Below are 26,220 nucleotides of genomic sequence, written 5' to 3' on the forward strand. Positions count from 1 at the left end.
TCACAGCCTGTGTAGAGTCCTATTGATCTAACACACAATGTCTTCAAAATTGTTTATAATCAATATGCAAATCACTCCTAGCATCGATCTAGTATTAATTTTCAATTAGGGAATCCACAAGGGGTCTCCCAAGGTCAATACCTAACAGTGAAAAGGAAGTGCCAGAGTGAAATATCGGAGTTGGTACTCAGAGACTCTTCGGCAGTTTCCTACCAGCTCTCTGCAGCCGTCTCCACTTCCTCCTGGACAGATCCCTAGAAGCAGCCACTAAATGGCTTCCTCCTCTTTCATCTCGGTTGGACTGTTCTTCTGAAACATGTCTCTTATTTCTGACAAAGGGAAATAGCACTGCTCACACCTGTCCATTCTCAGAGCAGTATTTCATTTGCTAGATCTGAACCTGAAGATTGGAGGGTTTTCTATCTATTTTGACCCATTGACCCCATGGAAACGATCAGCTTATGAGATCAAATTCCCTAAAGTACGAAGGTTGGTAGTTTAAGGGTGGCGCCTACTACCCATTCATAAGCTTTACCCTTTATCTACAGCTGTGTCAGGAAACTCAGTGGTGGGAAGTGGTAAACTGGCCCCATGGCAGTGCCAAAGCAGAAGGTGAGGCCCTTCTTGGTTCAAAGGAAAGCATCAATCAATGTGTGATAATGACCCCTTCTCAATATGTGGCTTAAGCAGCTCAGACACCTTACATTGGAGCATAGTGTAAATCACTAAAGCTTCAATAAAGTCTTTAAAATGAAATTGTATCAGTATGCCTATAAAATATAAGCCAGTTTTCAAGTGTCTTCTCAAGTTACACAACTAAGATTGTGCTGTTATAAAATTAATTAGACGAAGCTTTACAGCACCTTAGTGGTAGCTGGAGGATGCTATAAGAAGACAGTGGTTCTCAACTGGGGGTCCTCGGACCGCCAGGGGGTCCGCAAAGGCTTGAAGAAATGTTGTGATTTAAATCTTAAGTCTTGGGAGGGTCCATGGCCACAAAAAGTATTTAATGGGGGATCTCGAGTGAAGAAAAGGTTGAGAACCCCTGTAATAAGAGGTTCTAAGTCCCAAATGAGGAAACAACCATAAAGTGGCCTTTCTCTTCCTTCCTTGGACCCACTAAGATTCTTTGGTAGAATTACCAGTGCATACCAGGATTGTTGTGCCTCGCCCGCCCCCCTCTCCGCAGCTGGGCCCCTCCCATCTCCTGTTATCTGAGCCAGAGACTGATAGTGAAGAAAAATGGCCTGGCATGCCTCCAACCCCCAGCCCTGGCCTCATGCCTGGACAGACTGAGCAAATAAACTTCCCCCCCACAGCGTGTGAGCAAGAAGCCAGCCACGAGCTAGAATTGCCGGCAGCTGACAAAACGTGGACAGATCCCCGCTTCCGGAGAATGGAGAGGCGATGTCAGCAAAAGGAAGGGAGGGGCAGGCCTGGATAAGTGCTGGGTCATGGAGCCACACCCCGTGGCCTATATAAAGGATCTGCTTTTTGGCATTCCTTGAGTCAGGCAAAATCTAATCTGATTGCTGAAGTCACATCTTGGATTCCTGCCTGCCCTGAGAACTCTGACAGGAATTTGGCAAAGCTGCAGAGGCTTTGTAGCCACGCTTGATACAGACTTCCCAGACCCGGCCTTCAGAGGAGGAGTGGGACACGACAAGGGTCCTCAAGACAGGCCATTTGCCAAATGTTTTATAACATTTAACATTTTATAACATTATAACAGAATATTTTCCTTTTCAATTTGTTGTTGTTAGTTACGAAGTCATGTCCAGCCCATCGCAACCCCATGGACAAGTTTCCTCTAGGCCTTCCCCTCCTCTACCATCCTCTGGAGTCCATTTAAGCTCACACTGACTGCTTCAGTGACTCCATCCAGTCACCTCATTCTCTGTCGTTCTGTTCTTCTTTTGCCCCCAATCTTTCCCAGCATTCGTCTCTTCTCCAGTGAGTCCTTCCTTCTCATTAGGTGGCCAAAGTCTTTCAGTTTCATCTTCAGGATTTGGCCTTCTAAAGAGCAGTCAGGGTTGATCTCCTCTAGGACTGACCGGTTTGATCGCCTTGCAGTCCAAGGGACTCGCAGGAGTCTTCTCCAGCACCAGAGTTCAAAGGCCTCAATTCTTTGGCGCTCAGTCTTTCTTATGGTCCAACTTTCACAACCATACATTACAACTGGGAAAACCAGAGCCTTGACTATACGCACTTTTGTTGGCAAGGTGATGTCTCTGTTTTTTAGTATGCTGGCCAGATTTGCCATAGCTTTCAATAAATCTGGTTAAAGGTGAAATCAGAAAAAAAAATTTTTTTTGTTCCAATAGAAGAAAATGTCTATAGTCCAGAGTCGAATTGTGGAATCCTTGATGCTCTCTGAGCTGGGTTGTTTGCTTTCAGACATTTCATTACCCGACTGGGTAACATCATTAGTGCACTGGCAATGTCACCCAGTCAGACAATGAATCATCTACAAGAAAACAGCTGAGCTCAGAAAGCATCAAGGACTCCACAATTCTTTTTGATTTTTAAGTGGCTGCCGAGAGCATGACATGAAGGTACAAAAGGTGGAGTGCAAATGGTCTTAAGTGCATTAGATATGTTAGCATAAAGTGGGTGGGGTTTAAGGTGATGCAGTATACCGAAGGCTGAGAAAGCTTGGGCCCCTCAGGCGTTTGCTCTCTTACGTCCTGTAACGGTTTATTTTATTTATTTATTTATTTATTTACTTATTTTATATACCGCCCTTCTCCCGAAGGACTCAGGGCGGTTTACAGCCAAATAAAAGACAGATTCCACAAAAATTAAAAACATTTTAAAAAACTAATTCAATTAGGCCGAAAATAGACTAAAACTATAATAAAACCCATATTAAAACTACATTAAGCCAACCCTGCGCGATAAAACAAAAGCCTCTTCAGCTCGCGTCGGAAGGTCCGGAGGTCAGGGAGTTGACGTATCCCTGGAGGCAGCTCATTCCAGAGGGCAGGAGCCCCCACAGAGAAGGCCCTCTTGTTTGACTGACGGCACCCTGAGGAGACCCTCCCTATGGGAGCGTACGGGTCGATGGGAGGCTATGCACGGTCACTCACGCACTCGTGACATCTCGCCTGGATTACTGCAATGCTCTCTACATGGGGCTCCCCTTGAAGGGCATCCGGAGGCTACAGTTAGTCCAGAATGCGGCTGCGCGGGTGATAGATGGAGCCCCTCGTGGCTCCCGCATAACACCCATCCTGCGCAGACTGCACTGGCTACCTGTGGCCTTCCGGGTGCGCTTCAAGGTTTTGGTGACCACCTTTAAAGCGCTCCATGGCATAGGGCCGGGTTATTTACGGGACCGCCTACTGCTACCAAATACCTCTCACCGACCCGTGCGCTCTCATAGAGAAGGACTCCTCAGGGTGCCGTCAGCGAGGCAATGTCGTCTGGCGACGCCCAGGGGAAGGGCCTTCTCTGTGGGGGCTCCCACCCTCTGGAACGAACTACCCCCCGGACTTCGTCAGCTTCCGGACCTTCGGACCTTCCGCCGCGAGCTTAAAACATACTTATTTAATTGCGCAGGATTGAGTTAGATTTTAAATTTATGGGTTTTAAATTGGGTTTTATTCCTATATTTTTAATTATTGGGCTTTTAGAATAAGTTTTTTAATTGTTTTTATATTGTATTTATGTGTTTTTTTAAGTGCCTGTAAACCGCCCTGAGTCCTTCGGGAGATAGGGCGGTATATAAATATGATCAAATAATAATAATAATAATAAAATATTGGTAGCAGCAGGCAGTCCCGTAAATAACCCGGTCCTATACCATGGAGCGCTTTAAAGGTGGTAACCAACACCTTGAATTGCATCCGTAAGACCACCGGAAGCCACTGCAGCTTGCGCAGGAGAGGTGTCACATGGGAACCTTGAGATACTCCCTCTATTACCCGCGCAGCCGCATTCTGGACCAGTTGGAGCCTCTGGGTGCTCTTCAAGGGGAGCCCCATGTAGAAAGCGTTACAGTAGTCCAGGCGGGAAGTGACGAGGGCGTGAGTGACCGTGCATAGGGAAACCCGGTCTACGAAGGGATGCAACTGGCGTATCAGGCGAACCCGATAAAAAGCTCCCCTGGCGACGGCCGTCATATGCTCTTCTAAGGACAGTCGTACATCCAGGAGGATGCCTAAATTGCGAACCCTCTCCATGGGGGCCAATGACTCGCCCCCAACAGTCAGCGATGGAGTCAGCTGGCTGTACCGGGATGCCGGCATCCACAGCCACTCAGTCTTGGAAGGGTTGAGTCGAAGCCTGTTCTTCCCCATCCAGACCTGCACGGCCTTCAAACACCGGGACATCACTTCAACGGCCTCGTTGGGGTGGTTAGGGGTGGAAATGTACAGCTGAGTATCATCAGCGTACAGATGACATCGCACCCCAAAGCCACCAATGATCTCACCTAACGGCTTCATGTAGATGTTGAACAGAAGAGGCGAGAGAACCGACCCCTGTGGCACCCCACACATGAGGTGCCTCGCGGCCGATCTCTGCCTTCCTGCCAACACCGTCTGTGACCGGTCAGAAAGATAGGAGGAGAACCACCGGAAGAGGGTGCCCCCCACTCCTAAACCCTCCAGCCGTCGCAGCAAGATACCATGGTCGATGGTATCAAAAGCCTCTGAGAGACCTAATAGGACCAGGACAGAGGAACAACCCATGTCCCGAGCCCTCCAGAGATCATCTACCAACGCAACCAATGCCGTCTCCGTGCTGTACCCAGGTCGGAAGCCGGACTGGGATGGGTCTAGATAGACAGTTTCATCCAGGTAGTGGGGGAGCTGTCGTGCCACCACACTCTCAACAACCTTCGCCACAAAACGAAGGTTGGAGACGGGACGGTAGTTCGCTAACACAGCTGGATCCAGGGAGGACTTCTTAAGGAGGGGCCTCACCACCGCCTCTTTCAAGGTGGTAGGGAAGACACCCTCCATCAAAGAAACGTTGACAATTCCCTGAAGCCAGCCTCGTGTAACCTCCTGGGTGGCCAATATCAGCCAGGAGGGACACGGGTCCAATAAACATGTAGTCGCATTCAGCCTCCCCAGTATCCTGTCCATGACCTCAGGAGTCACAGTATCGAGCTCTTCCCAGATAACATCCTCAAGACCTACCTCTGTCATCCCGCCCGAATCTACCCAATCCGAGTCCAGACCATCCCGGATCTGAGCGATTTTATCGTGCAGATATTGTCCAAAATCCTCAGCACGCCCTTGCAAGGGGTCCTCCCGCGCCTCCTGGTGGAGGAGGGAGCGGGTTACCCTAAACAGGGCGGTTGGGCGGTTATCTGCTGATGCAATAAGAGCGGAAAAATACTCATGTTTTGCTGTTCTTATCGCCACTAGATAGGTCTGAATGTGGGACCTTACTAGTGTTCGGTTGGATTCAGAACGACTGGCCCTCCAACCATTCTCTAGGCGTCTTTTCCGGCGCTTCATCTCTCTCAGCTCCTCAGAATACCAAGGAGTCAGTTGAGATTGGCGCCGGGTCAGAAGCCGCAAAGGCACAACGCGGTCCAAAGCCCCTGCCGCCGCCCTTTCCCAGGCGGCCACTAGTTCTTCAGATGAGCCGTGAGCTAGATCCTCAGGAAATGGTCCAAGCTCCGTCAGAAACCTCTCCGGGTCCATCAGGCGCCTGGGACGGAACCAACAAATCGGCCCCGTCTCCCTGCGGTGTGGGTTGGCGGTTCAAAAGTCGAGTCGAAGGAGCGAATGATCTGACCATGACAGGGGTTTGATGACTAAATCCCCTAATTCTAGATCAGTCAACCACTGTCCAGAGACAAAAATCAGATCCAGAATGTTTCCCCTGATGTAAGTGGGACCATTAACTAACTGGGTCAGGTTCAAGGCCGTCATGGAAGCCATGAACTCCCGAGCCGCCGCTGATGCTTCACCGACCGACGGCAGGTTGAAATCCCCCATAACCATAAGTCTGGGGGTATCAACTGCCATCCCAGCTATCACATCCAACAGCTAGGGCAGGGCTGCTGTCACGCAGCAAGGAGCCAGGTACGTAATCAGCAAGCCCACCTGCATCCCCTGACCCCACTTCACAAAAAGGGACTCACATCTGGTTATCTGTGGTACAGTGACCTTCCTCGGTTCGAAGCTGTCGAGGTGATGGACCGGTGTCTTGAGGCCGTGCGGGTCTGGATGGGGAGGAACAGGCTCCAACTCAACCCTACCAAGACAGAGTGGCTGTGGGTTCTGGCGTCCCGGTACAGTCAGTTTACGCCTTCGCGGACTGTGGGGGGGGAAGTTCTGACCCCCAGGGGAAGGGTGCGCAACTTGGGCGTTCTCCTGGACGATCGGCTGTCTTTAGAAGAACATTTGACAGCCGTCGCCAGGGGAGCATTTTATCAGGTTTGCCTGATGCACCAGTTGCGCCCCTTTCTTGACCGGGACTCCTTACGCACGGTCACTCACACCCTCGTTACCTCTCGCCTGACTATTGCAATGCTCTCTACATGGGGCTCCCCTTGAAGAGCACCGGGAGGCTCCAGCTAGTCCAGAATGCGGCTGCGTGGGTAATTGTGGGAGCATCACGTTGCTCCCATATAACACCTATCCTGCGCGGCCTGCACTGGCTGCCGGTAGCCTTCCGGGTGCAATTCAAGGTGTTAGTGCTCACCTTTAAAGCGTTCCATGGCTTAGAACCGGGCTATTTACGAGACTGCCTTCTGCCACCGATAGCCTCCCAACGACCTGTGCGCTCCCACAGAGCGGGCCTGCTCCGGGAGCCAACAGCCAAACAGTGCCGGCTGGTGACCCCCAGGGGGAAAGCCTTCTCTGTGGCAGCACCGACCCTATGGAATGAGTTACCTCCTGGGTTACGCCAACTTCCCGACCTCCGTACCTTCAAGCGGGAACTGAAGACTCTGCTATTCAATCGGGCGGGACTAGCCTAAATATTATTTTAATTTGATATTTTAGTTTAACTTAGTTTTAATTGAATTTTAAACTGTTTTAATCTATTTATAATTTTATAGTTTAGGGTTTTATATCGGTCGTTTGACCGTTTTTAGTTTTAAATTGGCCGGTTAAATATTTCATTTTAAATGTATTTTAATTTATTGTGTACCTATGTGTTTTAATAAGGCTGTACACCGCCCTGAGTCCTTTGGGAGAAGGGCGGTCTAGAAATCTAATAAATAAATAAATAAATAAATAAATAAATAAATAAATAAATAAATAAATAAATAATAACCGCCACCCCCCCAACCCCTACCTTGGATCCTCGGCTGATGAAATGCACGGAAGGGCACATTTCAACCAGAGGTACCCCCCCTTCTGTGCCCAACCAGGTCTCCGAAATGCCCATCAGGTCCGCACCCCCCTCTTGTATAAGATCGAAAATAAGGGGGGCTTTATTTACCACGGACCTGGCATTACATAACATCAGCCGAAGGTCCAGGCTCTAGGGATTCAAGCCACTCGAGGAACGAGGAAAGTCAGGGGGACCGAAGTGCGTGATCGCTCGCAAACAGCGAGCGCGCACTCCCCGAACATGATACGGGCCCCCGCTTCCACCATATCTACCCCTCCCATTCACCGTGCAGATGGAATAGCCCTCATAGAGTCGAGATCCAGCCTCCTCCTTCGCCTCTGAACCTATAGCAACTATACCGCGAGCCTTCGCAGAGTCCAGCTGTAGCTGTAATGGGTTTCCCCCAGAACCCATCCTAACCCTCCCTCCCCTTAAAAACCCTTTAAAAAACAATTTTTAAAAACTCCTAAGTCCCTTCTTTGCAACATGCCACCTCTCAGGATTCCAAATTCCGTCATCAAGCTAGGCCCTCAATAAAGTGGAGGGCCACATCTGCGAGAGGGGGGAGTCTCACAGACCAAGAAGTTCCACTGGCGAATACATCAATGTTTCGAAGAATGGTGGGTAATTTTATCCCGGCCAGTCCAGATGGTAACATAGTAGGTCCGGCTGGGAACAGGATCAGATGACAACAGGTCCAAGGTGGAGAATGATGTCACAGGATGGCAGGTCATCTGGGGTGGGCACCCTCTCAGGCAAAGATGGAATACTGCCAATGATGATTCTACCAACTGCTCTGAGCGTAGGACCAGCAATGCTAGTCGGCGACTAAGCAATTCCCTCATCATAGTCGCCCGCATCGGTTGCCGCTACCACCGCAGCCGGGCACCAAAAAACACCACCGTCGCCACCGCTGCCACGACAGCCACAACCGCTCGACCACCAAGAGGGCTCCAGGGGAGGGAAAACGTCACTGCTGTCGCAAGAAGACGCCGTCGCCACCAAGAAAACACTGACACCGGCGTCACCCCAGCCACCGCCCAGTCCAGCCGCTCAGGCCTCCAGGAGGGCTCCAAGGAGGAAGAAGCCGCCGCTTCTAACGGTCTCAGTCTCTTCGTGTTATGTGTTTGGCCAACCTGATCCTGATAAAGATTTCACTAATACGGAAGAGGCAGGGTTAGGGTTAAGATAACCCTAATCCCAACACTAACCCTAACCCCAACCCTAACCCTTGGGGCAATTCAAATGTACTTTTGCACAACACTGTTGGGCCTTTTGCTGTAATAGCCACTTTCCCTGGGTAAGCAGATGGGCCGTCTCTTCCGAGCAGGCCTTCCACCCCGTCTTCTGCAACTTGCCAGTTCTCATTCATACGATGGGGATGTACAGCAAAAGTCCTGAGCGGCTGACACTAACCTTTGCAATGGACCACTGCCTAATTGGTTCAGCTAATTGGTCTACGGATAATGTTAATTACCATGTTTCTCATTAATGGATGAAATCTTTATTGGTTTCATTGATTAGCAGGACTTGTTAGCTAGCTTAACCAATGGCAGATGTAACAAGTTCTCTTATTGGCATATCAATTAGCATAATCAATTCCTGGCCAGCGGCTGCCATTCGCTCTCCTGCTTGTTAGGAGCTGAAGCCAGAGCCAAGCAATGTTTTTCCAAAGGAGCCTCATTCCCATACGCCTGATGCAAATCCCTGGGCCGAGCTCCTTTCTCTGTGTAGAACAAGGGGTCTTTTTGCATGAAAGGGTAAGAGGCAATGACCCACAGCATCCTGTCTGGCTAAGGGACTGGATTTCCTTCCTGCTGCTCAGGGTGCCTTGAAATATCACCCTTGCTGGTACCTGGTTTCATATGTGCACAGTGGGCCTACCCGCAAAACCTCAGGGCTAGAAGTCAGGTGGGCCAGGCTGAGGGGAGAGAACCGGAAGCCTTGCAAGCAAAGAGAGCCAGGGAAGGCCAGCACTCATCCTGCTCTAAGATCACCCTCAGTTCTCCAGCAGGACCGGAATCCTCAAACACCCAGCAAGGCAGCAATATCTTATTGAAGGCAATTCATAAAACAGGGGAGACTCTAGTCCTTGTAATATCCCAAAAGCAGTTTCTAAGTTAATTATCCCAATTCCATCATCGTGCCACCTCTAATGACCCTTCTCTCTGCCCAGAGCCTATGACTGAAGAAGCTACCTTGGAGCACAGTAATTACCGCTTTCCCTTTCAAACTTCTAACTGGAGATCAATGCTGCATTTTAAGACTCATTGATTTACAATTAGCCTAGCTTTCCTACTAAAGGGTTTTCAAGCAGAGTTTACTTTTATTTTATTCTGAAATCTCTGAGATCTGGCTCTTGGATTTCACATTCTCTTGAGACACATGCTGGAGACTCAAAAAGGAATAAATGCATCTAAGTTAGGGAAGGGAGACAAGGCACATGGGCCACACTAAGGGCTAGCGGAGAAAAAGGGACCCAGCAGAGGAGAAACCAGGAGCAGCAGAGCAGCCCCGCATCCCTGGCCAAGCCAAGAGGCCCACCTAATTGTCCTGAGGAACTCCCAGCTCTTCCCTCCTCCACCTGCCTCCCTAGCTGCATCCAGGGAGGGAGGCTGCCTGTCTTTTGCAAAGAACAGCAGCAGCAGCAGTTAAAAATAGTAGAGAAGGTTTGGCTGTAAGCAGCCAGCAGCCCCTGCATGTGTAGAAGCAACCAAGGGAACAGAAGTCAGCAGAGCAATTAAGCATTTGATGCCAATAGCATCCAGCACTTTCTTCTCTGGCACAAAGTTATTAGCAGAGAGATGGAGTCTCTTTTCAGATGTGCAGATGGGCTAAGGGTGAGGAGCTGAGACCCTAATCCTTGGCTGCAGCGAATGCAAAGGGGAGGACAATTCGCTACAAAAAGACCAACCTTATCTCCTGCGCTTCAGCATTCCTGCAATTTGACAGCCCTCATTACATTCAGGGAAGGGCCATTTCCCTATCAGAGGCACCCAAAATGTTCCCAAGTTCAAAAAAAGAAGCTTTGTTTGCATCTCCTAATAATCCTGCCAGATACCGCAGTGAACTTCGCAGCCATTTCCTTTTCTCATTACTTGGCTCAACTTTCTTCCCCTTCTGCCCCTTTCATTAGAAAACAAACCAACCTCACTTTAAAAGTTTGGAATTAAGGCCCAGCATCACAGGTATGTCAACAGCACTGATCAGAACAAGGTATCTGGGCACAGAATCTGAGTTTTCTTGACACTGTGTGTTGGTTCCAGTGCAAACCATTAAAGGATGCCTATGCAATGCATTCCTTTGCATTCATTTCACACATTCATATTCTCTCTCTCTCTCTCTCTCTCTCTCTCTCTCTAATGGACTCCTTTCATAGTGCAATGTTTTCTCTTACTAACAGGAACCCATGAATTATATATTCTCAAAATATACACTATCTGAAATATTGCACAAAATTGCATAATTTAGTATTAATTGGATTAATGTAACCACTTAGCATACTTTGGCAGGAGCATGTCTCTGATACCGGGAGAGTTTGCCCCCACCCCCCAGTTACATCTGGAGTACCAGGGTAGCAGGAATACAGAGCAAGCCCAGGAGTCAAGAAACTGCTTCACTGACGACTGAATGACAAATCTCAAAACAAGAAAAGAAAGTCCACAGAGAACAGCAAAGAAGAGTTTTGAAACTTGAACCCTGCCAGGAATAAGCAGTCCTGGCTTGCCCAGTGCAAAGCAAGGGAAGCAAGCTTTGTGAAGGCAACATCTAAACATCCCCCCATCACCACCACCTGTTTTCACTGTAGTACTGTAGAGCAGCAGCCCCCAACCTTTGTGGTTTTGCGGACCACCCGGGGGTGGGGGAGTGGGGATGGTTCAGTACAAGCAGCAGGCAAGCGGCCCGGTACTGGACCATGGTCTGGGGGTTGGGGACCCCTGCTGTAGACCAAATGAGAAAAAGGACAGCCTTGGGCCCTTGTCAATCCTTGGACAGTGTCATTTCTGGTAGCTATGGAGAAGCTGAGCTTCTCTTGATAGCAAACTTCTACCCTTAAGACCATGGAAGGGGTGGTCAGCCACATCAGTGACTAACCTTGCAAGGCTATCTGACGACACATGTGGTGGCAGCCCCCCCTTCCAAGCCCCTTCTCCAATGAGAAGCCAGTTGCTCTTTATATACTCCGCCTGTCAATTTTCCAAAGAAAATGAACCTCCTGCTCTGTCCTGCTCATTAGGAGGGGCCACAGCATCCTTGAGGCAAGCTGGACAGCCACAAGGAACATACTCGGGCCACACAGGGAATATTCTTCCCCACCCCCCGTGCCCCCCCCTGCAAGAAGTGAGGTGGATCCCCACTGGCCTTTTGGAAATGAGTAATCTTAACCCATCCTTTTAACCTTGAATTTTATCTACCTTGTTTTCTAAAATGTTTTACATTTTACTTGTACACACTGTCCAAAGTTTTGTGAGGGAGATGGGCTGTTTTCTAAATTTGAGGTGTAAATAAATATTATCCAATATGTTTCTGAGGACCCCAAATGAGCCCCGCGACCCAACGGTTGCCCATAGCCCTGGACAGCTTGTCATGCGGCTCTACAAAGTCACAAGAAATATTTAAAAATAAAGGAAATGTGTTATTTATACACATTAACTACATTATATATTGGATATGAGGCCCAAGACAATTCCTCTTCGCTCAATGTGGCCAGTGCAGGCCAAAGGTTTGGGCCGCCATGCTCCAGGGCCTCACTCAGTTAAGCCAAGCTGGCCGAGAGGCTCCCACACCCTTGTCCTAACAAGGCCAACAAATCTGCAATCCGGAAGAGAATGGTCTGTCCTTCCCTGCCTCTCTCCTCAGGGTTCCTCTTCTGCAGCCATTTCTAAGCTAAGCACATCGGGGTGGTTTGCCTGAGCTGAATAGAAGGGTTAACACGAGAGGCACTTCATCGCAAGGGTAACTCAAGCGACACTGATGTGAATCAATGTTCCTTTTGTGAATGCATTACTTGGCAGAAACTGGCTTTTTGTATCCCCCTTAAACGAAGCCGGCAACACACAAAAAAAGAGTGGGGGTGGTGGATGTCCTTCAAACAAAAGGATGAGGTGAAAATAAAGAGAGACTTGCCTGCACTTTATTCTCTTCCATAGAAGCAAATGCATTTGGTGCTTTTTATACATTAATCAATCAATATCACTGACTGTACATCAGCAGTGCAGCCAAGTTATGAATGACCTTTCTGGCAAAGAGGACATTTTTAATGCTCACAAAATTGCTCAGAGATTTGCAACTTTCTGAAGTTATGCCTGCATGACTGCACCTTAAAAGTGAGACTCTTAGCAGAACCTACTGGTTTGCATAAGCTAAAAAAGGGATCACCACAATCCTGTGCTGTCCCAACCCCCAAGCCTTCCTTATTTTGACTAACCAAGGGGATTCCTACCTCTAGGGACGCCTGAGCTTATGGCAGCAGCCTCTCTCCCTCCCACACTCCCCATAGGAAACCCACAGAAGGCTGTTCCTCAAAGGTAAGGGGACGGCTTCCTTCAAGTCATCTGGAATTGGCTGTGCTGCAGCCAGAATAAACTGAGGGTCACCTTGTCCATTCTTAGGTTTACATTTAATAATAATAATAATAATAACAGAGTTGGAAGGGACCTTGGAGGTCTTCTAGTCCAACCCCCTGCCCAGGCAGGAAACCCTACACCATTTCAGACAAATGTTTATCCAACATTTTCTTAAAAAATTCCAGTGATGGAACATTTACAACTTCTGCAGGCAAGTTGTTCCACTGATTAATTGTTCTAACTGTCAGGAAATTTCTCCTTAGTTCTAAGTTGCTTCTCTCCTTGATTAGTTTCCACCCATTGCTTCTTGTTCTACCCTCATTTCCTTGAACTATTCACAGCAATTCCATTTTCCCTTCCTGAAGAATCACCATCAAGATCTTTTACGTAAGATAAAAGCGATACAGTTAGATTTATAAAGGTAACCATAGAGATCTCTATAATTTGAAAGAAGCGATTCCTAAAACACACCATTGACATTTTAAAGATAAAATGTTAAAGATTTTTAGATAATTTTTTTATTTTTTAAAAATAAAAAGATAAAAAGTTGCGTTTATATTCTTGGATGCAGAGAAAGCTTTTGATCGTTTGCATTGGGAATTTTTATTTAAATTAACAGACAAAATGCAATTTGGAAATGGTTTTACACGAATACTTAGGGCAATTTATGGAGAGCAAACAGCTCAGATAATAATTAATGGTAGTTTGACAGATAGTTTTAAAATTGCGAAAGGAACAAGGCAGGGGTGTCCTTTATCACCTTTATTGTTTATTTTATCTTTGGAACCTTTATTGGATAAGATAAGAGAGTTAAGGGAGATAGAGGGTATTAGAATTAGAAGATATGAATATAAAGTTAGAGCATTTGCAGATGATTTGGTTGTTATGTTGACTCAGCCTATAAATTCGAGTGTATATTTGTTGGAAGTAATTAATCAATATGGAAGGGTCTCAGGGTTTAAAGTGAATCAAAATAAAACAAAAGTGTTAACCAAAAATATGATTAAGAACCAGAAAGAAAAACTAGAGGAAATAACAGGATTTGAAATTGTAAAAAAGGTTAAATATTTAGGAGTCTTTCTTACTTCATCAAATGGAAAATTGTATAAGAATAATTATGATGTGTTATGGAAAAAATTCAGAAGGAAATGAATACTTGGAAAAATTACAATTATCTTTGTTAGGAGAATAGCAGCTATAAAATGAATGTTTTGCCTAAATTCTTGTTCTTGTTTCAGATGATACCAATAATTAAGAAAGATAAAAATTTGGATGAATGGCAGATTGGAATTAATAAATTTATATGGGAAGGAAAAAGCGAGAGTCAAAATGAAAATAATGCAAGATACACGGAAAGAGGAGGATTAAAATGCCTAATTTAAAACAGTATTATGAAGCAGTTGTTCTTTCGGTAATAAGTGATTGGTTTAATTTGACGGAGGAAAGGATTTTGAATATAGAAGGTTATGATTTATTATATGGTTGGCATGCATATTTATTGTATGATAAGAAAGTAGATAAAGCTTTTAAGAATCATGTGTTGAGAATTTCTCTTCTGCGTGTCTGGAAAAATATTATTATAAGTTAAATTACAAAATTCCTATATGGGTATGTCCTCGCACGCAGTAGAGAATATAAATATAGAACAGGAACAAGAAATGATTACTTATAAAGATCTTTTATACAATGAGAGGAAATTTACAACTAAAATCTTTGGATACATTAAAAGAAGAAGGGAGGAATTATACTTGGTTTCAATATGGACAGTTAAAGGCTAGATGGAAAGAAGATCAGAAAATTGGTATCATTCAAAATGAAGAAAATCTGGTTAAACAAATTAGAAATCAAACTCAGGGGCATATAAAGAGATTGTATACTGTGTTGATAGAAATAGATTCTGAAAGAGATTTAATAAAGGATTGTATGATAAAATGGGCACAGAATATTCAAGAACCAATAATGTTGGAAACATGGGAAAAAATTTGGGTTAGAAATGTTAAATTTACATAGCGCAGAATTTAAGGGAAAAATTTTTATAAGATGTTTTATAGATGGCATTTAGATCCTAAGAAAATTATCATGTATGTATCCAGATATGCAAGCGAAATGTTGGAGATGTAATTGTGATGATGCTACATATTTTCATGTATGGTGGACTTGTAAGAAAATTAAGTCTTTCTGGATAAGAATCTGGTGGATTATGCAGAATGTTCTGAAGAAGAAGATAAAGTTCCTACCGCAATTTTTCCTTTTGGGAATAACAACGGACTGTACAGTGATTGAGACTAAGTTGATTTTGAACTTAATAACAGCAGCACGACTGTTGATTGGACAATATTGGAAGAAAAAAGAATTACCCACAATAGAAGAATGGATATTGAAAGTTTCCAATTTGGCTGAGATGGCTAAAATCTCAGCCTTCTTGAAAGACAGTACTCAAGAAAAATATTTAAATGAATGGAAGAACTGGATTGATTATATTCAAAATAGATATCAGATTAAGAAATTTCGGATTGCTTTTGAATGAAGGATGTTATTTTTGATTTTAATGGAAGAAGTCAGGTTATGTGAGAGAGAAAGATTATAATTGTGTTAGATTTTAAAAATTTAATGTATGACTGTTTTGTTTAAGGAACTATACCTTGTGTTTGCTCCGGGAAGTCCGGGGGGGGGGTTTAGGAGGGAGGGGGGGAGGGGGAAAAATTTAATTGTTGTAAAACTTTTTTAATAAAATAAAAAAAAAAAAGATAAAAAGTTATACAGAAAAAAATTATCAGTTTTCCCTGAAAATATTTCAATATTCCAAACTGACCTCATTTAATGTAATAAATTTGACTAAATAGTAAGGTACACTTAGCTTATGTCTTCTAAAGGCATTTAGAAATGCCAAACCATTGCAATCCAGATTCATTTACAATCAACATCTGGAGAGGAAGTAAAAATGTGCTACACAGACTTCCTGGGGTGGGGGTATTTGATGTGCACAAATCCCATGGGTGCGGGTGGGGGAGCTGGAGACTCAAGAGAGGTTGAGGCGGCAGCTATGACTGCCCTGTTCCCTTAGGGAAACGAAAGATGGACAGAAGAGACGGGGGCTGGAGTCACTTGAAAAATGCAACTCTTTAATTCATTACTAATTAATTTTAGGGAAACAAATGTTTTTGAATAGAATTATAGAAATGCTCCCTATCCCTTTCTTGAAGTCTCTTCCTGGCTGCAGTGTTGCCTAGAAAACCACGGGAGGTCTCCCACCCCCTCACCCCCTTGTCTCCTCCCATCCCTTGGGCAACTGATAGTGAAGCCTGAAGCAATTTCCACACACCTCAAGTGAAGCTTCCACAGCAGCACTTTTGTCCCCACAGAAGCACTTTGGGACCAGGACATCCAGCAGGTCTTCTGGCCCTTTCAGAAGGAACCCTCCTTCCCATAATGCAGCCTTTCTGGCTTCCTGCTTAGCCGGAGCAGCCAAATTTATCCAAACTCTGCAAGCCGCCCAGCTATCCCAACAGCCAGGCCTCCCTAGAGGGTTTCCCCTGGTTCTGGCTGATGTGCACGGCTCCCCTTTCCCATCTCCTGTAATGCCTGCTTGAGAAAAGGGCCCAAGACTCCGAGGAGCTTCAGTTGGGGCTCATGTGAAATGCTCCCAGTTCAGACCGGATCGCCTGATCTGGTAGCAATGGCGGCAGGTGGTTCGGAGAACCGGTAGCAAAAATCCCTGCCCGCCCCCACCTGCCCAGCTGAGCCATGTGATTGTCGGAGCCTTTTTTTTTTTTTACTTTTAAAAGCATTTTTTCTTCATTTTTTCTTCATTTTTAAAAGAAAAGCCTCTGACGATCAGGCAACTCAGCTGGGATTGTCAGAGGAGCCTTTTAAAAGCATTTTTTTACAATCTCTTTGGCCAAAGAAGTTGTAGAAAAAATACTTTTAAAAGTAAAAAAAAAAGTTGGCCACATTACCCCCTTCACCAAGACCCGCCCACAGAACCGGTAGTAACAAATTTTACATTTCACCACTGGGCTCATCCCATTGCCACCACCCTAGAGGCCCAGCCTCAATCTCCTCCTCCTTTTCTCCCTTCATGGCCAGGCATGGGGGTAGCCCTCTCACCCAAGTAGGGTCTGCCTAGCTGCACCCCTGGATCCAAACAGGCGCACAGCCTTCTGCGAAAATAAACTGGGATTAAGATAGATGCCCGACCGCAATGGCCACAGCCCAACCAGTGACTGAGAACAGAGGAATCAGGCAACCAGACAAGGAGGAAGGGCCAAGAAGCCATAGCCAACTGCTTCTACGTCACCTTGATAAACCCTGCCGTATCATTTTCACAGTGATACAAATGGCAAAGAGGAGGAGGGGATGATTAGATCTCTCCTACAGGGCAGGTAGACAGAGATGGTCCTCCCTCCCCAGTTGCAACCTCAGCCAACCCACCCCCATCTACCGCCAGGTTTTCCAGCCCTGAAATTGGGCAGCCAGCTTTCTATCTGGGTGGCAGATACAGCTCTGGGGCAAGTCAAGAGCTCCAGGTTCCTTTCTTGCTGCTTAATGGGCGGCAGGAGCTGCTGAGGACAAGCCTGCCTCCTCCTACCTGCCCCGCTAGCCCTTTCTTTGGGGCTGGGAAACCGTGCCTGCCCCATGGCAGACCCTTCTTGCTCCTTTTGCTCAGCCTGTGCCTTCTTCACTAGATGGCACTTGCCAGCCAGGCGCTGGGCCCAACTCTCAATCGACGCAATGTAAGGGAAGCCTTGGAGAAGCAAGACTTCCCAGGGGCTGGGCCAGGGGCTCTCAGGCTAGCATGGATGGGCCAGAGGAGGAAGAGACAGAGAGGAGGAAGAAGAGGATGTGCCTGGCCAGCACCTGGAATCCTGCTTCCTCCCATCTCTTTTTTTTCTCCCCCTGCCCAATTCTGTATCAGGCAGTCAGAATATAGGTGAGGAGCCCTGGGGCCCTCCTGGCTGCTGGTAGTAATTTGACATACACTGGGGTGTCTGTGTGGGTAGGTGTTTGTGCATGTGTGCGCGTATCCAACCAACCAGTCAAAAAAACTGAGGGAGCTCACCCAGTGATGTTCACTTTCCCAGCCTTGTTTTAGGCCTGTAGTCCAGGAAAGCCCCCCATGCCTTTCCTGGCTTCTCTGGGGAAGTCTGTAGACACCCGGGCTCAGGCCAAGGCCGAGGGGGGGAAGATCCCAGAAGGAAGACCAGTCATCCTGTTCCTGGCAGGCAAGGCCAGAACTGATCTACTGACCTGAAGACTCCTACACAGAGACCCCTGGAGTTGAGTCAGGGAGTCAGACAGGATGTAAATGTCTCAGGGGCTGCCCCAAAGAAGAGAGTACTCCAAAGTACTTGAAGGCAGGACTAGAAGCAATGGATAGAAACTGAACAAGGAGAGCGCCAACCTAGAACAATGAATTAGAACAATTAATCAGTGGAACGGCTTCTCTCCGGAAGTTGTGGGTGCTCCATCACCGGAGGTTTTTAAGAAGAGACTGGACAACCATTTGTCTGAAATGGTTGAGGGTTTGCTGCTTGAGCAGGGGGCTGGACTAGAAGACCTCCAAGGACCCTTCCAACTCTGTTACTTTGTTATTCTGCAAATACTGCTTAGCAAGTTCAAAATGGAAAGAAAGCACCTCAAAATATGGAACAGTGTCAAATAATGACATACATACACACCATCTTTTTGGATAAGCCATGTTTATATGATCACAGAAAATAAATAGAAAATAGAAGGCTTTCTAACATACGTTGCAAATGACATTATCTACATTCAAAAGTAACATCACCAAAAATATTATTTCTACACATCCATTAATATATGAAACAAGAAAGGGGGATTATCACCTTTGCTTGCTCGCTGCCTGGACCATTTGCTAAGCATTCCATTTGTTCTCATGCATATTTTACTTCCATCATATACCATTCTTACCACATTCAGCAATCAAATCCATATTCGTGCAAAACATTCCATAATGCAAGCCTATTTATTGGTCAAATGTTTTCTCTGCATCAAGCTACTTTGAGGCCAAAACATAGAATTATGGAGGGACAGGATCCCGAAGGAGGGAAAAAGGGCCACAGGCGGAGCAGGTTTCCTCAGCCACAGGAGCCACAGAGGGAGCCAGAGGAGCTGCTCAGCTCTGCTTCCTTCTCTCTCCTCTGCCTGGGCTGAACAGGAACAGCTCCCTGGAACAGGCAGGGCTGAAGAGGTCAGGTGAGTCTGAAAGGAACAGCAATTCTTGGCACCCAAGCATCCCTTCCTCTTGGAGGCAGAAAAGCCCAGAGGGATACAACACCACCACCCCGTAAGAAGGATGAGCAAAATTGCTTTGAGTACCTACTTGGGGGGAGGGGCCTTGTGAAAAAAGCAAGCCGGGATGGAAAGCAAGGACAATGGAGAACTGGGCTGGAAGGAGAAACAGAACAGGGAACTACCAAGCGTCTCTTGGGCAAACCAATAGTGTGCTTGGAAGTGGGTGGACTGAGTAAAACACAAGTAAACCAACCATGATTATGTCCACTGCAGAGGGCTGGATCCTTTACAGCAAGAGACAGATCTGAGAAAGAAAGCAGTTTAGCTAAAAGATTCATAGTGCAAAAAGACTATTTAAAGGATTTGGTGGGGGGAGCTCCCATTTAGACAACAAGCCAACCAAGTTGGCCTCGTGCTATTCTGGACCAAAGGTTGTCCAACCTTTCCTTGAACTCCTCCTTCCATGGATGGAGGCAGCCTATTCTACTAGGGAAGATAGGGAGGCACAGGAGAGGCCACATGAGAGCAGTCTTAAAGGAAGCACCCCACCAAGATGTCTTCATTTCTCCTTGATTTCATGGCAAAGCACTAAATATTTCTCAAATTCCCACTCACCATTTCTTTTTGTCTCTATGCTGACCAAACGCCTTGATGCGTCTCATTTGAAAATCTGATTTCGCACGGGAAAGGATCGGAAGCCTTTGGGCTAAATGCAGCTTTCCCAGAAGCTGCTGAGGTCCCTCTCTCATGCCCTTTGCCTTCTACAGAAGGGCCTTATCATCATTGCCAAGGATGCCTGCAAAAGGCATATTGGCACAAGCCAAGCTGGACCCCTGGCCAAGAGACTGTGTTTAGCATCTTTGACCGGACTGCACCCGAGACCTTTGGAAACCACTGGCTGCTAGAGTCAGGCTCCCTGCCCCAGACCAGTTCAGGCCCCAGCAGCACTGGAAACAGCCCTTTGCTCTGGACAGATCAGAAATCTAAGCAGTATCATCCACACGCAATGCTCAGCTCCTTGCCTAGGAAAAACATGCATGCCCTGGAACCCTACCACACAAGCGATGGTAGCAGGACTACAACCTGCTGGTCAAGAAGGCCACTCACCAGTGTCAGTAGCTGGGCAGTGCTGGATGGTGAAGATTTGGCCCAGGTCCTCCTCTTCCTCAGAAAGGCTCTTCTGTAAGCGCTTCAACTTGCGCAAACTTTCGGTTCGCTGGTGCTTCATGGAACGTACATGCTGAATAAGATTGAGTTTGGCCTTGGTGGAGTAGTTGCAAAGGAGACAGTGGTAAAAACAGCCTTCCCCCTCCAGTCCGCTTTCGTGGTTCTGAAGGTGCTGCAGAGAGAGCACAGAACAAAGCCAGGCCCAGGTGAGAAGCACAGGAACAACTCAGCACCCTCTGGAATCTGGATCTGAACAGGGCCAAAGCCCAAGTGCCCCTTTCCCCCTCTTGGCATTGCAAGGGTATCTTGGGAAGAATGGGAGATGGAAGGCTTCTGTTTTCAAGAGACATTTGCTTCCAAACTCATCCATGCTCATATTTACCTAGGCATACGAGTCATTGGAGGCTGCTGTCTAATAGCTACCGGGAATGAGAAAAGGGAGTCTGTGGACCAGAATTACTTCATTCATCTAATAAAGCAATCGGTTCCTAGGGAAGAACCTGGTTAGTTTCCAGTCCACCCACTTTGAAAGCAGCCCTTTTGTTTCTGGATCAGACTCTTGAGACACAAAAGCAAGGGAAGGAAACAGGGCAGCGACGGAGGAGGAGAAGGCGGGAGAAAGTCCTGCTTCTTTGCTGCCCCCCTTTTGGCACAGTGCCCGGCCACTGATGGCACAAAGTGTGGCTCTACAGAAGCTCTGCTGGGGGGCTGCTTGGCGTCACCAGCTGGGCACCTCGGCCTGTCCTCCAGTCAACCACTGGCCTCCCTCTCTGTCATGAAATATTAGTTTTGGGTGATCTATGTACACACACCATGCCCAAAATTATGTAGGCTACCTGTTTGGAGAAATGAACAAGTAAACAAGGAAATCAACAATTCTCCACTAGAAGACAGCATCCCTGCTCTTTGGAACTGAACTGTATCTGGAAACCACTAAAATGGATTTATTGCTCCAAAAGAAACCTCCCCCCCCCCCAAAAAAAAAGAATCTATTTTACGCCTGCTGCAGGTCATTAGAAAACTCCAAGCAAACTCTGACAGGACAGGCTGATCATTTCCTTCAATCTGGAGGGCCTTATTGAAGAAGCTTCTGGTCAGAAGTTTCTAAGGGGGGAGGGGTTTCACACACAGAATGTCAAATCTGGATCCCTTCACTTTTTGAGCTGGATCAAAGTCCCATCTGATCTGCAGGATGTTTCTGCAAAACCCCTCCCTCCACTTATTGGAGAGACGCTTTGGCCCGGGGCAGGGCAACCTCTCTGCACAGCACCTGAATCACCTGCAATCACTCAATGACCGCCCACAGTGTCCGGAAGGGCAAAGAAGGAAACACTAGTTGCTCCCAAGTCCCCTCAGGTAGGGTCAGAGGAAAGGGGTAGCGGTTATCATGAAAGAGGCCGCACTCTTACTGCCCAGAAGAAGGATTTTCTGCCGTAGGTCAGACTGGTATCTTTGGTACCTTTGCTCTTCTCACCATCGAAGGGTCTTGTGCCAGTCTAGGTGGCTCAGGAGACAGTAGAGAACCTGTAAGCAGGCAGCTTTACCTGGAGCCCAGAGGCAGAGCAGCCTCTGCCGCCTTGATTCTCCAGTAAGCAGCACCTTAAAAGAAGAGGCAGAGGACAGAAGCCGGCCAGGCAGGATGGCACATTTGCTACAGGTGGCGATTGATGGATTCACAAAAGTTTAGATTTCTTCCACACCCAACTGATGCAGTAGCAAGGCAGAGCTCCTTCTGCTCCGTCGCTCCCAGGACAGGAGGGTGGCAGCATGCCAAGGTACTCACAGGCAAGCTCCTGCCCCCAAATAACAGGCCCCTCCCAGATCAGTGCCTATCACTTTTTTCCCTGTGGTTTGCTCCAAGTCTTGCAGTCATCAGAGCCGGATTCGAATTCCGCTCCTATTCCCCATGGATAACTGGCTGGTGGAATTTTGCTCCGCCTTCCAAGCCTCATTAAAAGCCTACATTGCTCAGCCTCAAGATGGAAAGCTCAGCATAGATTTTACTGAATGTTAAATCAAGCAGCAAGCACAGCCAGCAAACTCTGTGGCACTTTAACTTTAAATAATGCAATAATTATTGAATTTCCTTTTTATAACTGAAGTGCTGGAATGTAAACAATGGGGCTGTAATTGCAGGAAGGGGGGATCAATAGAGGCAATCGTTTTCAGCCATGTTAATTGTAAATACAATTGCTCCAAGATGTCAGCCTTGTTCCTCTCGCTCCAGAATCACCCTAACGGATGACAGAGTCCAACTTTCCCATTATAGCTGTTCGTTCCTTTAAGAGGTTCTCAATCAGGTCTGATCAATCTGTCAAGATAATGCATGGAGTAAGTAAGACTCTTCCAAACACAAATGCCCAATCAATAGCCCCAACCAGCTTAATGAGGAGGGGCTATGGCCCCCAGGGAGGCAAGAGTCAGCTTCAGCTGGCCAGCTAAGCAGATCAACCCTTAACGAGGCTGCCCTGTAGGCAAATGCCGAGGGCGGAAAAGACCCTCTCCAGGGACAGAAGGAAGGCCCAACCGAGGCAGGCTGGAGGGCCCTGGGCAAGGCTCCGCATTGGTCATTCCAAGGGACAGGAGACCCGACAGCTGTGACATCTGCTCTCCTCTCATGGCCTCCTCAGCTCCTCAAATCAGCCCTTCAGAATTCGGCCCTTTGACTGCAGCCACTAAAATGCAACTGGAAAAATCTTGCTTTGATAGGTTTATGAAACCATAACACTTCATCCTGAAATTTATAAAAACAGCATTCTTTCAACAGGGTGGCTTGCCAGACGTAGCCCATCCTTGCTCAGATTCTGTGGGTTGGCTTCAGACATTCAAACAACAGTGATTACCCCATGGCACCATTTTTATATATTTTAATGTATATCCCACCTTTATAATTTTAATAAATAACTCAAGGTGGCAAACAACAACAACAACTCTGTGAGGTGAGTTGGGTTGAGATAGAGAGACTGGCGCAAAATCACCCAGCCGGCTTTCATGGCTATGGCGCTGCATCATTTCAATACTTAGCAATTCATATCAGCTTCCTCTGTACATTCTCATTCATTCTCTCGTTCTCTTTCTTACACACACACACAAACATACATACACACACCCCACACACTCCTACTACTAACAGAATTTCTCTCTTAGATATTCATAATGAGTGACTCAAGCTTGTTCCAACTTAGGGAAGTTTTGAGCATGTGTCAAGGAGCTCCTTGAAGTTCAAGTGCCTCTCATCAAACAAGCCATGAAAACCAAGCCTTTTGCTCGGGGCTCCAAGAAAGCAAGACCACTGGGGCCCAGACTGTTGGTTACTGCAACTTCTGTAGCAGTGGTGAAATCTTCCTCGGATCGCCACCAGTTTACTGCCCGTACACCAAAGCACGCTTCGCGCGGAAAAAGAAGACTTCACTACGTAAGTAGAACAGTGGGTGGGGGAACAGCTGCGCCGTGCAGTTTACCTTCGCTAGAAAGCAGGCTAAATCGCACAGCACAGCTGATGTCAGAAATACTGGTTCAGAGGAACCGGTAGCTTTTTTTAACTACTGGTTTGCCCGAACAGGTAGTTTTTATCACTACCGGTTTGCCTGAACCAGAGCGAACCGGTAGCATTTCACCCCTCTTCTCTAGGCATCAAAGCCCAAGTAGGTCAACATGAAGAAAGCTACACATCCCACAGGAAACAAGAGCTACTATTACCCTGGGTTTCAGAACTTCAGCCTGAGAAAGTCCCCACACATACGTAAACACATGCAGGAGAAGCCACTCAGGAAGAGATGGAGAGCTGTGGAGCCCTTGGTGTTCTTTGAGCTTGGTTGTTTGCTTGCAGGCATTTCATTACCCAACTAGATAACATCAGCAGTATGAATGAATGAATGTGGGGTTTGGTCCCTATTTATATACAGTAGCTTGCCCTGCCAGTGATACACCATTCAAAAGGGACAATAAAGAAAAACTAAGAAGGAAATAAAAAGAGCAAAATGCATCCTTTCCAGCAGCCAATGTTCAGATAAATGGGGACGAACATCAGATAAACAATCACACAGAAAACAATTCCCTAATCAAGGAATCACCAAGAAGAAAACCACATCTCCACCAAAACTGGAATAGCAAGCTATTGTGTATAAACATACCTCACACTCACTGAAACTGATGTTGTTACCTAGTTGGGTAGTAAAATGCCTGCAAATAAACAATCAAGCTCAGAGAGCACCATGAATTCTACAGCTGAACCAACCGTAAGTTACTTATATTCTTTTCTTTTAGAAATGAACAACTCCCCTTCAAGGAGACTTATCTTGATATAGCAATTATTTTGTCAGGGTTACCAGCTGGTTGTGTGCAGTTGAATTCTTTGCCTGAAAAAAGAATTATCAATTACAATTACAAGCAATTACATGAACAATCCTGCCTTAAATTCCTACAGCAACAGCCTCTGGCAGGATATAAGAGTTCTGTAATCAAACAGCCTTGAGAATATTTGGTGAATAAAATAAAGGATAGTTACATCTCAAGCATACGATATTTAAAAACATCCATTTTCTTCCTAGCTCTCAAAAGACCTAGTGCCCAGCATCTCTGAGGAAAAGGGTGTCAGGCAAAATTATAACCTAAATGCTTGGAGAAGAAACTGCTGAGATATGTGGACCAAACATTCAACCCCTGGCAGGTCCTAGCACTCAATTGAGCCCTCTGCCCCTTTCATCTGCCCCCATTGTTCTAAGCAGCAGCATTGTTCTCTTCCTTGAAATGACTTCAACTGTAGCAGCCATGATCCAAACACCTGTACCAGGTCCTTGGCTTGCACCATGGTGCCTCCAGGATGAAGGAAAGATGCTTCTCCATATCAACTATTGCAGAAGAACAGGACATGATCTGCTGGAGGTGTCAGCTCCTTGGTCCTGGTGGAGACAGGAGGCAATGGATTTTTATTCCGTTTCAGTACCTGTCCGAGTAGGATCAGATCTAGCTATGCAACACCAAGTGAGAAAGCATGTTCCTGGGGCTGCCATTGTATGCCAAGAGCTGTTTAATTAGAGGAAAAGGAAGGTGACTGTGTGTCCTTCTGCCTGATGCGTAAGGTCACTGAAAAAAGGCAGAAGGAGAGGAGAGGAATGGAGGGCTTGCAGCTGCAGCTTTCCACTGGAGTCTGTCCACTGTCAACACTGGGACTTACTAATGGAGAGGCAAAACTTAGTGATTGTTTAATTCCCCCTAAAATTAACACAGACCCAGGGACTAGGTTGACCAAGCAGGACGCAAAGGACGAGCTGCATAGCTACACAGACAATTCATAATAAAAACAAGATGAAAGACCGGGGGAGGGGTGTCCTATTGGCCTCCTGCTGTTCAGAATAAAGGTTTAGGCAGTGGGGGCAGCTACATTTGTAGGTGACCCCTTTGTATCACCTACACCCACCTGACACCCAAACAGGCCCCACAGATGGCCCCCAGAGCCTGTTCCTCTCCTGAGAAAGAAAGGACCTCTGCACTAGGGAAATGAGACCCAACCTCTCTCTCACCTAGGAAGTCTTTGTTCCCCAGTGGGGCTTCCTCGGGACCTGAAGGCGGAAGAGGTTTACAAGGCCTGTCTTGGGTCACCCTTGGTGATGGACATTGGCAAGACCTTCCCCTCCCTTTCAATTCACGCCAGCAGGGCTCCCACCTGGGAGAAACAGCAAAGAAGGCCCCCCTCCACCCCTCAGCTGTGGGTCATATAAATCATGTTGCATGGGAATTTAGTGAGAGCTCCAAGAACCTGAACAGCTGTTGAGATGATATTTCTTCTGGCCTGGCTCTCCTGGGGAGGGCACTTCTCCCAGCTTCCAGATTTATTTATTTTATTTACCTATTTTATTAGCTTTAATAAGCCACCCAACTCCATGGCAACTCTGAGGAGCATGCCAAATACCAAATTTAAAGTTAAACA

At 46.7% G+C, this 26,220-nt stretch overlaps 1 protein-coding gene across 6 annotated transcripts in view; it reads right to left on the reverse strand.

Moving 5' to 3' along the window:
* Positions 1-26,220, reverse strand: part of ZFHX3 (zinc finger homeobox 3) — a 117,437-nt gene that overhangs the window by 22,832 nt on the left and 68,385 nt on the right. For 3 of the 6 annotated variants that reach the window (XM_058155581.1, XM_058155587.1, XM_058155582.1), the window contains one exon: positions 20,232-20,463. In XM_058155581.1, the coding sequence (XP_058011564.1) occupies positions 20,232-20,463 (232 nt within the window). Of the gene's footprint in view, positions 1-20,231; positions 20,464-20,673; positions 25,193-26,220 lie in introns of those variants that run through there. The other 3 variants (XM_058155584.1, XM_058155585.1, XM_058155586.1) reach the window with 3 other exon arrangements.

Source organism: Ahaetulla prasina, chromosome 12, assembly GCF_028640845.1.
Source record: "Ahaetulla prasina isolate Xishuangbanna chromosome 12, ASM2864084v1, whole genome shotgun sequence".
Taxonomy (NCBI): Eukaryota; Metazoa; Chordata; class Lepidosauria; order Squamata; family Colubridae; genus Ahaetulla; species Ahaetulla prasina.